Source organism: Erinaceus europaeus, chromosome 19 (assembly GCF_950295315.1).
Source record: "Erinaceus europaeus chromosome 19, mEriEur2.1, whole genome shotgun sequence".
Lineage (NCBI taxonomy): Eukaryota > Metazoa > Chordata > Mammalia > Eulipotyphla > Erinaceidae > Erinaceus > Erinaceus europaeus.
In genome coordinates this window covers 31394000-31409156 of record NC_080180.1, presented here as the reverse complement: position 1 = coordinate 31409156, position 15157 = coordinate 31394000, and the positions used below count along the sequence as shown (strand labels likewise).

The following is a 15157-nucleotide window of genomic DNA, read 5'->3' as shown; positions in this document are numbered from 1 at the left end:
TCTCTGCTTAACCAGGTTCACCACTGCCCAGACCAAGCCCAAAAATTTCTATGGTGTCCATGTTCCTTCTCTGCAGTTCAAGTCACTTGTGTCTCTTCCTAAATCAAACAGAGGCACAGGCCGGGGACAAGCTTCTAAGAAAATGACTGTTCTTCCATCCTGACCATTTAAAAATCAAATGATTTTTCACCTTTTTTCTCCTCTTCTTATCTGATACTGAGTATCAGTAACCATCCTGAGCTTTTCCATGTTCTCAAGGACCATAACTCTGATTCGTTCTATGCTGTTTATCATTTCTGTAATTATTTTCTTTTTTAAAATTTAGCATTTCAACAAGCTCCTTTCAAAAATGTCAGCCTGTCTTAGCTATAGTGAAGGAAAGGAGGCTTTGCTTGCTCCATAGGCTCTTCTGAGAAAGGAACAACAACCCAGGGGGCCCAAAGGAGCAGGTGGAGTCAGCCCTCAGAACCCCTTCCCCTCTGCAGGCTCAGCTGGCAGATGAGGGCTCTGTGTATCTTACTTGCCCAGAAGCACGCCATCCATGTTCAGGGAAACCACCCCATGGCTCCCTCTACTTTCTTCACATGTCCCATCCTAGAGATGCCAGACTTCTAAGGTGATCTCTGAGTGAATGTGCTACTCAAGCCCATGATGTTTTGTTTTGCTTGCTTGTTTTTTTTTTTTTCATTTTAATCTTTTAGTAAGAATTTTTTCTTTCATAGAGCCAGGCTCTCACCACTCTTGTGCACCTTTTCTTTTTTTTTAAGACTTTTTTATTTTTATCTTATTTTATCTTCATTTTATTTATTTACTGGATAGTGACAGAGAAATTGAGAGTGGAGGTGGGGGAGCAGAGAGGATGAGAGAGGCAGAGAGACACCTGCAGCTCTGCTTCACCACTCGTGAAGCTTTCCCCCTGCAGGTGGGGACCAGGGCTTGAACCCAGATCCTTGTGCACTGTAACGTGTGTGCTTAACCACCTGGCCCTCAAGCACTTTTTAATTTAGATAAATAGAGATATGGCAAAAGTGGGTGAGGCATATTATAGCACCAGAGATTTCTATGGTGCCATAGACCTCCCAGGTGGTATCAGGGCTTAAACATGGGTGAGGTACATAACAAGCAGTTGCCCTACCCAAGGAACTGTCTATCCAGGTTCATGTACTTCCAAAAATAAAATGTTCCCTTGAGTATTGATGAGATTCCCATGTCATAGACAAAGTTCAGGGCTGTGGCCCTGGAGATGGTGCAGTGGATAAAACGTTAGACTTTCAAGCATGAGATCGTGAATTAAATTCCTGGCATCACAGGTATCAATGTGATACTCTAGTTCTTTTACCTCACCTCCTCATAATTGAATAAATAAATCTGGAGAAAGAGAAAGAAAGAAAGAAAGAAAGAAAGAAAGAAAGAAAGAAAGAAAGGGCGCGAGGAAGGGAAGAAGGAAGGAAAGAAAAAAGGAGAAAGAAAAAAGAAAGAAGGAAGGGAGGGAGGAAGGAAAGAAAGAAAGAGAAGAAAAGAAGGAAGAAAGTAGAAAGAAAGGGAAGGAGAGAGGAAGGAAAGAAAGGAGAAAGAAAAGGAAGGAAGGAAGGAAGGAAAGAAGGGAGGGAGGGAGGGAGGAAGGAAGGAAGGAAGGAAGGAAAGGAGGGAGGAAGAAGAGATAGCATAATGGTTACGCCTAAGGCTCCAAGATCTCAGGTTCAATCCCCAGCACCACCATAATCCAGAGCAGAGGAAAGTACTTATCTATCTGTCTATCTATCTATCTATTTCTCTCTTATTAAACTAAAACAAATAAAATAGATTTTTAAAAAAGAAATTAAAAATGCATAATTACAATATGAAACAAAGACATGAGATCAGGTAAGATGTGTGCCTCACAACAGTTTGAATCCCAGCACTACATAACAGGTACTATGGAGGAAGCCTCTCTCTATCTCTCTATCTGAATAAAAAAAAGCTGTCCAGTGCCCAAAGCAGTGAGATCCTACATTCCTGGGCTTTGCAAATAAATTAATTAATTAATAAAATGAAGTTTAAATTAAACAAGAGAAAGAGAACTTGAGCTAACAGGTTTAAAAGGCTCCTGGAACTTTCTGAGGTTCTCCAGCTCACTGTTGATAAGACAGCTTGACCTCTTCAGTTATCAGTTTCCTTGCCAGATTGCATTATACAGGTTAAAAAAAAAAATGTTAGCACCCTCTGCACAGACCAGACCGGTGGGGGGAGAGGAGTATGGCCACAGGGAGGAGTTTGCCCTCCTTAACTCAGCCTGAGTAGATGCCAGCTCAGTGTGTGTGTGTGCGTGTGTGTGTGCGTGTGCGTGTGCGTGTGCGTGTGTGTGTGTGTGTGTGTGTTCTTTCCCTGCTCTTCCTTCCATCCAGGACAGCATTTGTCCCCCAACAAGCCCCAGAAGGAGCCCCAGGAGGGACTGAGTTGTCCACAGCCTCACTCAGGGCAGGTAGCAAAAGCTGGGGAAGGCAGGCAGGAAGGGCTGCTGGCTCCACTTGGGGGCTCCTAGGTTTTCATTGTCATTGCTGAGACCCTCAGCTAGGTCATCTCCCCAGAGAAAAAGGGAAGGGTAGGATCGCCTTCCACTCCCTGGGCTCCAAATCAGACTTTCCTGGGCTTTGCACAAAGCAACTCCCTGACCTTCTCAACATCCCCCACACATACTCCCCCAGCCACACCCTCACCCTCACCCCTTCCCTGCACTAAGGGAGAGGCCTGTTTATCTCTGGGTGGGACCCAAGCCTGTGGGGAACTGAAAAGGAGCCACAAGCCAGCTTAGGTTGCTATTGTTTTGCTTAAGCAAACCCTGGCTGTGCTAGCAGAGAAGGGATGAAGGGGAGGCTGGGAGCAGAGGGCTGCCTGGCTGGGCTCCCCCAGCTTCTCCAGCTTGCTGGGGTGGCCAGAGAGCTATTTCGGGAGACTGACTGCGGGGCCAGGGTCTCCTTCCTCTCCTTGGGAAGATGAGCATCCACCATGGACCCCTTCCCCGTCCCAGGGCTTGGTGTCTCTGCCCCTAGACACATCTTGGTCTCATGTCAGCCCTGGGTCAGGCAGGGTCCAGATGGTTGGAGGGGGATTGTGCTAAGGGGGGGGGGGGGGGGACAACAGTATCTCTGGGACAGAACCTGAAAGCTGTGGGTTGCTTCTGATGTGATGGGTATTTGTGTGTGTAGGGGAATGGAGCGTCAAAGACAGAGAACTGAAGGAAAGAAAGTAGAAAGAGGTGCAAGGTGAAGGTGTCCTTCCTTCTCCAGGCTACTGCCCCTTCTCCCAGCCAAAGAAAACCAACAGGGCCTTGCCTGGGGGAGATGGACTATCTAGCCAAGGGAGTCCAGAGTGAGTAGTAGGGGAGCTGGGTAAGGGGACTCAGTGGTAGAGCACTTGACAGCAAAGTAAAAAAGGAGGCAAAGTGAAGCTGCATGGGGACATCAGGGAACTTCAAGAATTGAAGCATGAGGCCTTCATGTTGTAACAAGTAAACCCACTGGGAGCTGGATCACCTAGCTGACCCCTAGATCTGCCATAGAGAACGAGATGAAATGGCCAACTCCCCAGCTGCATTTTTTCCACCACCACTGGAGCCCACCACACCTCCCACCATATGCACATACACACGCACAGACATGCACACATAGCACCTCTTCCAGAGCAAGGGGCTCGGTGCAAAGGTGGCCAGGGCACAGTTAGGTGTTGGCAGAATCAATGAAGAGCCACGCTAATCACCATCATTAAGGCTATAAAACCCCACACCTTGGGGCCGCAGGGCGCCCTGGCATGGCCCAGGGGCCCAGCTCTAGTCCCTTTCATCTAAGCATCTCCCAGTCCTGCACAAACAATAATTAGCACCCGCCCCCAGAATCACCTCATTATCCCACAGACTCGAAGCAGAGGGGCAAGGGGAAGGGAAGGGAGAGCAGAAGAGAAACTGGGGTAGCCCCAGTAGCTAAGAAATCTACCCAGGGCCTGTAGATAATGTCAGAATTAGCCCTTTGCCTCCTGCTGCCCTTCCTCTTCCTCTGGCTAGTCAGGAGTATCTGGGCCTCATGGTCCAAAGGCCTAAGATGACCCTGTGAAGGTTTCAGCCAGACTTAGTTTTGGGAGTGACCAGACTGAGGCTGAGCCCTTAGGAAGGGTTCTCTCAGGCCTCTTCAGAGCCCTTACCACCTGACTACCCTCAACAGTGTTTGTCCATCCTCTTTTCCCAGAACCCCCAAAGCATCATTCCAAACCCCACAGCCTGTCCTTGTAATAAGTCTTCTCCCTCCATCCTGACCCTCAGAGATAGAAAGAAAATGACAGAGACATGGGCAGAGAACATTCATTGGAGACCCCTGAGCTGACTAGGGATAGCACGACTTCTGCTGCCTAGAGTAACCCAGTTTTATCTCTCTTTCCAGGGCACTGATATGAAGAGAGGGGATATTAAGGGCCAAGAGTTATCAGGTAAGATTCTCCACCAGCTGAGGCAACCATGATGATCACAGAGCTGATGGTTGAGATGTCACAGTGTGCCAAGCATCAAGCCAAGAGACACCTTGGAGAGTTTTTCGCAACATTTTAAGCTCACTGCCAACAATATTGTCTTTTTTCCCCCACCACAATTATAGCTAAGGTCCAGTACCTGTACATGCACACAACTCTACCACTTCCAATGGTCTTTGTTTGTTTCTTTCTTTCTTTGCTTGTTTCTTTCTCTAAAGAGAGACATAAATAGGGAGAGAGGTAGGGGTAGGAGAAGAGACATCTGCAGGACTGCTTCATCACTTACAATGCTTCTTCCCTGAAGGTGCAAACTAGGGGGCTTGAACCCAGGTCCTCATGTGTAGTAACATGTGTCCTATTGGATGCACATTTCCTGGACCACAATTCTATCATTTTAAAGAAGTTTGAAACTGAAGGACAGAGCCACTTTCCCCATGCCACATGACCTGTATATTAATGACCAGCATTAAAATACAGGGCTCATAGGCTTGGGAAATAGCTCACCCAGTAAAGTACATGTGCTGCTGTGCATCAGGCCCTGGATTCAAGGCCTAACACTATATGGGAGCACCATGAAACAGCACTAAGGAAGCACCATGGATGGTAGAGTGGTGTCTTCCTTCTCTCCCCCCCCCTTCTCAAAAATAAAAGAATATGGGCTGGCGAGATAACAAAGTGGTTATACACCAGACTTTCATGCCTGAAGTTACAGTGATCCTAAGTCTGGTCTCTGTTTCTCTCTCTCAATATCTCTATCTCTCTCTCTCTCTCTCTGATGAAAATAAATAAATCTTTAAATTTTAATTTATTAATTAATAGGAACTAGGTGGTGGCTCACCTTGTAGAGCACATAAGTTACCATGCAAGAGGACCCAATTTCAAGTCCTTGGTCTACATCTGCAGTGGGAAGCTTCACAAGTAGTGGAGCAGTGCTGCAGGTGTCTGTCCTCCTCTCTCCCTCACTGCCAATTTCTCTATCTCTCTCCCTCTCTATCTCTGTCTTTCACACTCTATGAAAAAGAGAGAAAAAGAAAAAACACCATACGTGGTAGAGCTGTGTAAGCACTGAGCACCAACAATCACTCCAGTGGCAAAATACATAAAAAAGTTGTACTGGGAGGCAGCTCAGTAGTTGGTATCTTACATGTGCAAGACCCCAGGTTCACTTCCCAGCAGGGATCTGCCAGCCCCCTTCTCCCAGTGGAATCCTTGGGGTCTGTCTTTCCCTTCTGCCCCTCTCATATTTCCTTTCTCCCTGTCTCATGAGGTCACTGCAAAGAACTCCCTCTGATGGAACACTCACTCTCCTCTTCCCAGTCCCATCCTTACTACCATCCTTCCTCCATCTCAGGCTTCCCCACAAGAGCAAAGCCTCACGCTTAGCTTCCTGGGTAGCTCCAATGGTGTGCAGACCTCTGGTTCTATAAGGCTAGGCCACACTTGGGCACCAGCCAAACCAGGACTCCAATCCAAGCTCCCCCAGTGGCTCTCCCAGCTCAACCTCTGAGAGGCTCTGTCTCCTCACCCAGAAAATGGCAGTGACACCCACCTCACCAAACCATGAGGATTAAGGAGATGACACAAAAGCCCTGAGAAATGACCCAGCATGTGTGTCCCCTTACCCTTCCCCCCAGGCCTTTTGTCTCTCCTTCCAAGGGATCAGTCCTTCTGGAAAGCTTCCTGGTGAAAGGAATTCATAGTGTGCAGGAGTTAGTCTCCATCTCCCCTGAGGCCCACTCCCAGTTGCTTAGAACCACCAAGTCACAGCTTCAGCCTCTTTCACATAGGGTCAAATCTGGCATGGAGCACTGTGCCCACCCTCGGGGTACCCACCGGCCATGTCTGCCCTCCACACACCCTGCACATACACACCCAACACACACCTAACACACACCTGTGCTCAAAAGTCCCCTCAGCAGGAACAGTGTTAGTGAAATAACCCCAGATCTCTCTCTCTCTCTCTCTCTCTCACACACACACACACACACACACACGCACACACACACACACACATCGGATCTGCAACCCAAAAAAAATCAGAGAGAGATGAGTAGTCAGGAATTCCCCTGGTTGGGGCTGTGGGGAGACCTTGGAGCATATGCTTCAAGCAGCCAGCGATTCTTGTCTAATGACCAGGACAAGGGAAGTGGCCACAAAGGACAACACTCCCTCACACCAGCATCCTCACTGCAGACACTGTTCTTGCCCACCCTCAGCGAGACTCTGGGCTCTTCAGAAAGGGGAGATGAAAGAAGCAAAGGGAAGAGGCACAGAATTTGGATGGAGGCCCAGCCCAGCCAGCAAAACCCTGGAGGCCCTACTCAGAGACTCAGAGGGAGGGTGAAAGCGGCTCCCCTCCCACTCTTCCCCCAGCCAGGATCTGCCTGCTGCACAAGACTGGGGGGGGGGGGGTAACACGATGCGGGGCCTGCCCCTCCGGAAGAGCCCAAGTGGACTCCCGGTGCCCCGAGCACCCAGCTCCTCCAACTTCCATGATCAAACCTTTGAACCAATTCCCTCCCACTCTTGTAACCACTTCCAGATCCTCTGGATTCAGCCAAGAAAACTGGTTTCTTTGGGGATTGAGTTCACAGGGAAATCTTGAAAGAAAAAAATAAAATAAGAAATAAAAATCCTCTGCCAAAGGCACTCAGGGAGGAAGATGAGTTTCTCCTGAGACAGGAAAGCCACTAGGCTTGACCAAAACAACTAAGGACAGTACTGATAACCACTAGCCCTGAGAGGTCAGGCTCCCACCCCTTGCCAATGCCCTAGTCCTTCAATCAGTCCACACCTCAAACTCCCACCACCACCCTGCCAAAAGATGCTTCTTAAATGAAGCTATTGGGGTGGCAGAGCTGGCAGAGTGCGTACATTACCATGCACAAGAACCTGTGTTCAAGCTCCTGGTCCCCATCTGTAGGAGGGAAGCTTTACAAGTGGTGAAGCAAGTACTACTGGTGTTTCTCTGTCTCTCAATTTCTCTATCTTCTCTCCTCTTTCAATTTCTCTCTGTCCTATCAAATAAAAAAAATTTTTTTAACTATATTAAAAATGGATATTATTAAATGAAGCCACTGAGCATGAGAGTCTGACAAAGACACTGTCTAGCAATTTGTAACAGGGGCACTTCAGGAAGGTCCCCAAGAGCAGGGAAATGGGAGTGGTTCTCATTTCCTCCTGACCCAAGTAGCCAGGAGCACCTGAGTTCTGTGGGCTGTAGACCCCACACTCTGTCATTCTTCTGCCCACAGCCTACCAGCCTCCTTCCCCTCCACCACAAACCGGATTCCATCGCTACCAGTTCTTTGTGTACCTACAACAAGAAAAGGTCATCTCCCTCCTCCCTAAAGAAAACAAAACTCGAGGTAAGGCCTTCCCACCCCCACCCCCAAAGCCAGGTGACAGCGGATGCTTCATGCCTTGAAGGGGAAATAAGGATCCTGATGCCCTTGTAGACTGGGTGGGGTCAAAGGGTAGGATTTCTTGAAATTGAAGTGGCAGAAAGAGATGTTGGCACCAGATACAGTGTCATTATTGCCCATGGACCAATATGATGTCTTTGGTTGAATGGATAGGTCTACAAGACAAGGTCCCAATGAGAGAGACTAGAGATCGAGAGGCACCCCCCCACACACAGGCTCAAGTGGCAAGTGCGGGCAGCTCCCCCCACAGCACCTCAGCAGGCAGTCGTGCCCTGTAATTGAGTCTAATCTGGGCAAAGGGGTCTGGAATGCCACCCCACCGGTCTGTCTTCATTGGTCACTAATTGCCCTGTCTGCCAGTGCCTTCTTAGTGGTGGGGCAAACAATTCCCTCCCCAGCCATGCCCCCTCCACCAGCTTCTCTGGGCAACGCTCCTGGTACTCAGATATTATTAAATGAATAAGGCCCACTCCCCTAGTCTCCCAGGGCCTAAGCCAGCCAGTATGACTTGGGCTGTCAGCCCAACAGAGCTGGGGAGAAGGCAGAGCTGTGGGTATCAGGCACAGGTGTACCCTACCCCATCTGAGCCACACCCCCACTCTAAGCCTACATTTTTTTTTCTGGACATTGGGAGCTCAAGCAACCCCTGTGAACCCTGTCACCTCCCTATGTTCCAGGCAGGGAAACATCAGCCTTGTTACAGAGTGCATGGAGCACATGCCCCAGGCTGGCGGGAGGATGAGTGGGAGGATGAGTGCAGTCAACCGTTTCCTCTCACCCAGTGACCCTAACCTATCTCTACCCGCTGGAGAGCTGGAGAGCTGGTGGGGGGGTGGTATTGGTACAGCCCTGCCAACCCAAGAGCCCAGGACAATACCAGTTGGGCGACAGCACCTTTTGGATATGCCTAACAAGTGCCACCAATCACAGGAGGCACCGGGCCATTCTGGGAGCCAAGTTGGTACAAACTTTTCACTGGTGAACCCTTCCCCAGTGCCACCAGCACTGTGCCAATCTGAAAATCTGTTCAGACAGCTTTACCAAAGATGGGCTTTCAAGTTCAGTAGACAGAGAAGTATGGGAGACAAAGTGTAGCTTGCCCAGGCCAGGATGGATTTCTCCGGTTCCCCAGGGAACTATCTTCCTCAAGACATCACCAAGTCCATCCCAGCCAACACCCCAGCCCAGGCACTGCCACTCTGGGGGGGGGGGAGATTCCTGCCTCTCACCCCCCCACACATGCATGAGGCCGGGCAGTGAGTCCCGTGTTCTTCTGACAGGAAGTGCTTTCTGATGTAGGAAGGCAGGAGCCATGACAGGAAAAAAGAGGAAGGGAGCCTTGTAGATCAGACTCTTCTCTACCCTCACACTGGCCAGGTCCTAAAGCTGGGTGCCAGCCCAGCTTCCAGAAATCACAGCAGCCAGTGTGCCCTTCTTGTGACATGCTGGCATCAGACAGGGAAGCTGGAAGCCAACCAGGCCTGAAACCCATGGCTAGCACCTTTGGATCTTTGCCCAAAGCATGGCCAGTTGTGCATACCCACCTCCACCACCCGCCTTTCGTGGAGGTAGAAAGTCAAGACCTGGACTTGCAGCTTGCAATGTCCCTCTGGCTTCCAGGTTTACTATTTGCTGCCATAACAGCAGGGGCTCCTCTTTGCAGGTGAAAACTCCTGTTGGGGGTCACAGTGTCTCCTTGTGATACCATGCCCTGGGCCTAGTTTGGTGCTTTTGCTGGGGACAGATCCCAAAGCAACGGGAACTGTCCTCTGCCTTCAAGGGGTTCACAGTTTATTCTGGAAACACTTAAATAACAATGTTGACCATCTTATAATTAAGCTCTTAATTGGAATTTCTGACTGGAAAAACTACTGGAGGGGGCTTGGATTCTTACTCCCTTCCTAGGATACCCCTCCCTTTACCCCATTCCCCATTACCCACTGGGAGTAGAGCCTTTGCCCTCACAGGGAAAGAAAATGTGGAGTTTCTGGTCTCTGCCTCAAGATTTGGCATTGGGGCAATCAGTTAACCTCTCCAACCTCTGTCTTCTCAGTCTCCTCATCAAGCAAGTGAGAAGTAGGATCTAGATGATCTGTACATCTATTGACCCTAAGACTACAGAGAAGAATTGAACTGTGCTCTGGGCCTGAGAGAAGGGAGACTTAAAGCATTGAGAGAGGGAGGGAGAGAGGGAGGCAGGGAGGAAGGGATCTCGTTGGTGGGGAAACTGCAAATGTGAAGACTAAAAAGCAGGCCAGTGTAAAGACCCTTTGAGAGGAGGCAGTGAAGCTGATGAAAGGGGGATGGATATAAAGAAAGTCTGTGGAGCTTCTGACAAGTGTGCCTGGGGTGTGACTTTGGTGGACAGCTGTTATACTACCCCTGGGAGAGTATAACAAAAGTCCCTCTCTGAGGTGACTAACTTGGAGCATGAGGTAAAAGTGACTAGAGTCAGAGGCCACTGAAGCATTTAGACTTGTGGAAGAAACAGGAGTGATTGCAAAAGCACAGTGGCCCTTGCACAACGTTGAAACTCCTGAGGCCTAGTGCTCCCTGAAGCACCTGGACAGTGGCTGGGGGGTGGGGAGAAAGAGGGGTGGGGTGTCACAGCTCCAGGCCAGGCCAGCCTGTAGGAGGCCAGTCCAGGGAGCTCTGCCAAGGAGCCCAGACCCTGGGGCTTGTCTTGATCTAGTTTTCTTTCCATGGGAAGGTATCCACAGAGGGAGGGTAATGCCATGGGGTATGTGTGATGTAACCAGTCATTCACTTCTACTGAGTGAACAGACAAGAATAATGGCTAGAGCTTGATGGGGAAAGGTCAGCACAGAGAAGTCAGGGAAAGGGGTGGATCACTTGGATCCTCCTGTTGGGGTCACTCCCCTCTACGGGGTCTTAGGAGCGAGCAGCAGGTTTTAGGTGAAGATGGGCCACAAGACCATTCTATCAATAGTTAGATCCATGTGACCCTGTTGGGAGGGTCACACATGAGAGACTCCTCTGAGATACTGAGACAACATGTGTGGGGTCAGCAAAGGGGTGATCTTGACATTCATACTCACATCACATACCTCGGACAAGCTTCAATTTCCACATCAGCAAGGTGTGATGGCTGGACTAACACTGAATGACCCTGAGTGGATTCTTTCCCAGCTGACAAGCTCTCTCCACCTCTGAGACCCTCCAGACAAATGCAGGGAGACCAAGGAGACACTCCAGTGAACTGCTGTGGAAATAAAGGCGTGGCTTTTGTTCCATGTTTCTAGAATTGACTGTCTTCAGTACAAACTGACATTGATGCAGAATAATTATATTGAATGGACAAACCTTAATACTTACTCTCAACCTATCTTAGTGTTTCTTGGACATGTTTCAGAAAAGAGCTAGAATGATTGGCTCCAGGCTGACCCCACATACCTCTAGGTTTCTAGGACCACAGCAAGACCAAGGGGTTAGAGCTCCCCTGCTTCCAGTTCCACTCCTGCTCTTCCATCCCACTCCTGCCCCTGAACAGCTCCTTTCTCCCTGTTCCAGCCTCCCTCCATGCTTTTCCAGACAACAATGCACAGCACCATCTATGGGTACAGAAGTGACCCAACGGACTATATCCCTATTCCCATGGATGCCACCTGTGTGATTCTATGGATCCCTGGTGGTCACAGAAGATCAAGAGAGGGGCTGGGTGGTGGTGCATTTGGTTGAGTGCATATGTTACAGTGCACAAGGACCCGGGTTCAAGCCCTCGGTCCCCACCTATAGGGGGAAAGCTTCAAAAGTGGTGAAGTGGGGCTGCAGTCTCTCTGTCTCTCTCCCTCTCTATCTCCCCCTTTCCTCTTGATTTCTGGCTGTCTCTATCCAACAAATAAAGATTAAAATTTTTTTTTAAAAAAGAAGAAGATCAAGAGAGATTTTCAAAAAGCTCACACAAGCCTATGGGTAAAGGGCAAGAGACAATCTTGGATACTGAAAGAGCCTGAGTTGGTGCTCTCTGGCCACGGCCATCTTAGTTTCACCTACATTTATCTCAAAGATCTTTGCCTTCCTGAATTTGGAGCTGTCATCATCTCAGGCCTCTAATATACTAGACTCCCAGTCTCCACACCTAAATACAAGGAACCCCCCCACACACACACACACACACATTCACAAGCCCAACACACATATTAACACATTTTCACACCCCCACATGCACAAACTCACCTCACCATCAACTTCCTTCAACACCTAGTAAGGCAGCCATCCCTGGAGCACCAGGCACACAAATGACATTTTTGGCATCCATGTCCTCCCTATGCCAATGTCAGATTTCCAGGGCCACTTATGTCTAGTCTCCCTGCCCAAACCCAATCTTTCCCTCAGTTCACTACTCCAGAGTGACCATCATTCTTCCGAGCAAAGGAGGAAACTGATGCTTAGAACTGTGAGTGGCTTTGCTGGTCAAGCAAATTCATAGAAGATTCATTTTTCATCCCTCCCCTCCCATTTCTGCCACCAGACTTCTGGGTTCTGGTATAGGGATGGAGAAGGAGCAAGTCCATGAACTGGCCTGAGCATCCTTATACCCATATTCTACTACACCCCCACCCCCCACCTCCAGAGGGCTGTGGCCAGCTCTGAGACTCTGGAAAGCTGTAGTCAGTGCCATGCTACACCTCAACCACTTTGCCCAGAGCTGTCATGAGCCAGCCTTATGCTCCTCTCAAGACTGAGGTGACATGCCACAGCTTGCCCCAAAAGCCACTCCAAAGCCTGAGCCCAGTATGGTCCACAGTGCCTGGGAAGCTAACGGGCCAGGGCTGATCACTGCCTCATGGAGGCCTCACATTCCTGTAAGAACAGACACTGCTCCTTGCAAAAGGAAGTGGGAAAAGCAGAGAAGGGTCCTTGGGTTCCAGGTCAGGCCACCATAGTCCTCACCCCCCCCCCCAACTCAGAAGGCTCCACTCTCCCATTGGGTTCAGAAAGGAGGGATAGGCACAGACTTGCCACACTGTGTGGCTGTGTGGCTCAAGGCCTTCAGGGCACCGTGGGTGACTGAAACAAGGAGTGTTGTGGGGGAAAGTTCTTAAGCTCAGGCCAAGGCTGCAGAGCCCTGAACATTGTAAACAACAGAAGGTGCTGAGGTGAGGGCCCCAGGCTGAGAGGGAAGGCAGCAGACCTGCAGAACAGTGAGAGGAGAGTGCCTGAGAAGGCACCTATGGCAGGAAGAGGGCCCTGCTGGCAACCAGCCCCAAACACATAGGCAGACAAACACAAACACATACACAGCCCACTGCAAACAGCCCCAACCCTCTGCCATGACCTCCCATGGTGGTTCACCTGGCCAGGCCCCAGAAGCCCCCAAGGCCCAGCCCCTGAGTCACTGTGTGGGCTTGTGGCGGGCAGCCCTCTCCTGCTTCTGAGGGCCCCACCCACCTGGCAGAGCAGGTAGGACTGGGGTCCTGGCAGAGGACCAGCTAGGGCCATCCTGGGCAACTCAAAGACAGGCGCCCAAGTAGCAATGGCCTGCAGTCCCCACAGGACCTTCCGGAAGCTTGTTCCCCCTCCCCCATTAAGCCAAGTGCCAACCATCCATAACAATATGGAGCCACCATGAGCAAACCGCAGCAAAGCCCCAAATTTCACTCCAGCCAGCTGTCACCATCTTCAAATGCTAAAACAAGTAACCAGAAGCTCAGGCGAGCAGCTTCTGATCATCCCTCTCCCTCCAGCCCCAGAGACCCAGGACAGAGGGTAGCTTTGGCTCACTGGAGAACAAGGAATTGCATATCCATGCTCAGGTCCCCACCATAGCTTTTCATCACCTCAGGGAAGGCCCCCGATGTACCCACCCAAGTCCAAGTGGTCCCCTCTGCCCCAAGCCTCTCAAGGCTACAGGTCCAGCCACTCAGCAAATATTCTCCCAGAGTAATTGAATGCGATGGAACCAGGGCTTTTCAGCTTCTAAGTAGAAGTGACTGGGTGTCGTTTAATGGCACAAAAAATAAAAGTCTCAGACCTCCCGCCTACCAGCACCAGGAGATCATTAATCTCAGCAGAAAGGCATCAGCACTTCCGTCATGGCAACCGGCCTGCAAAGAGGCAGACAAATTACAGACCTATGCTGGCCACTGGGGTGGGGGGTGGCTCTTAGGCCAGAATTTGGTTTTTGTTTTATTTCAGGGACACTGTCCCCTGACAAGAGGCCACATTGTCCTGCCTAGGAGGAGAGGCAGGGAGGCCAGGGAGGAGGGTGTCCACATGATGAAGATGCAGCTCAGTTGCCACAGGGTCTGCCCAGGGTGGGGGTCAGGTAATGGGAAGGGCCATATCAGAGCTCAGGACCCAGCTCTCCTAAATGGAGTGTTGAGGGTGGGCCACATCCTCCCACTGGTGGTTTCTCAATCCCTTACTTCCCAGGAGAAAAAAAAACAGCTGAGGGCCCATTGAAGACCAAATGCCATGGCAGGTGGGAAATGCTGGGTGGTAACACACCCAGTAGAGCACACATGTTATAATGTGCAGGGACCCGGGCTCAAGGACCTGGTCCCCACCTGCACGGGTAGGGAAGGAGCTTCTCTTTCTCTATGCCCCTTCCCTATTTATCCACCCATCACTAATAAATTTATTAATGTATTTTTAAAAGAGAGAAAAAGAAAGACTACAGCACTGTTCTACCACTTGTGAAGCTACCTCTGTCCAGCTACTCCTATGTGGTGATCAGGGGCTTGAACCTGGGTCTTTGCATATGGTAGAGTGTGTGCTCTACCGGTGAGTTATCTCCCTGCCCCAGAAGCCTTGCTTCATTTGTTTTTGGTTGAGTCTGAACCTTGATCATGTGCAATTCCACTACTCTGGACCACTACTTCATTCATATAGATAGAGGGAGACATCACAGCACCAGAGCACCCATAGTACCTCCCGAGCAGCACCAGGGCTCAGACCTGGGCAGGGCAGTGCTGACACCCGAGAGTGGATCAAGAGTAGATCAAGAGTGGATCTCTGGGGCACGACTGGGGTGGGAGCGTCAAGGTTGTGCTGTTGGCCACCCTGTCAAGTTCTAGTTCAGTGTTATCTTGTGGGCCTGTGGAAAGAAGGGGTAGGGATGCTGGGCAGATCCCAAAAAGCTGTTATCACTGTTGGGGGACCCCCAGCTCAGAGTTTCCACTAGAGGAACTGCCCTCCCGTTCTCTGGGTTTATGAGGGGGTTGGACTGGGTGCACCTCACTTTCTCTCAGACGCCTCTTTCCCTCTAAAGGGCC

The 15157-nt window shown here is 50.1% G+C and overlaps 1 protein-coding gene and 1 long non-coding RNA gene across 7 annotated transcripts in view; one reads left to right on the top strand and one right to left on the bottom strand.

Annotated features, from left to right (window-relative positions):
• LOC132534631 (uncharacterized) overlaps positions 1-15157 on the bottom strand; it is a 48937-nt gene that overhangs the window by 14823 nt on the left and 18957 nt on the right. The window lies entirely within an intron of this gene.
• The window catches only part of PEBP4 (phosphatidylethanolamine binding protein 4), a 304246-nt gene that overhangs the window by 285353 nt on the left and 3736 nt on the right, over positions 1-15157 (top strand). For 5 of the 6 annotated variants that reach the window (XM_060178829.1, XM_007529151.3, XM_060178828.1 and 2 more), the window contains 2 exons: positions 4410-4455; positions 7749-7862. In XM_060178829.1, coding sequence (XP_060034812.1) covers positions 4410-4455; positions 7749-7862 — 160 coding nt within the window. The remainder of the gene's footprint in view (positions 1-4409; positions 4456-7748; positions 7863-15157) is intronic. The other variant, XM_060178832.1, reaches the window with a different exon arrangement.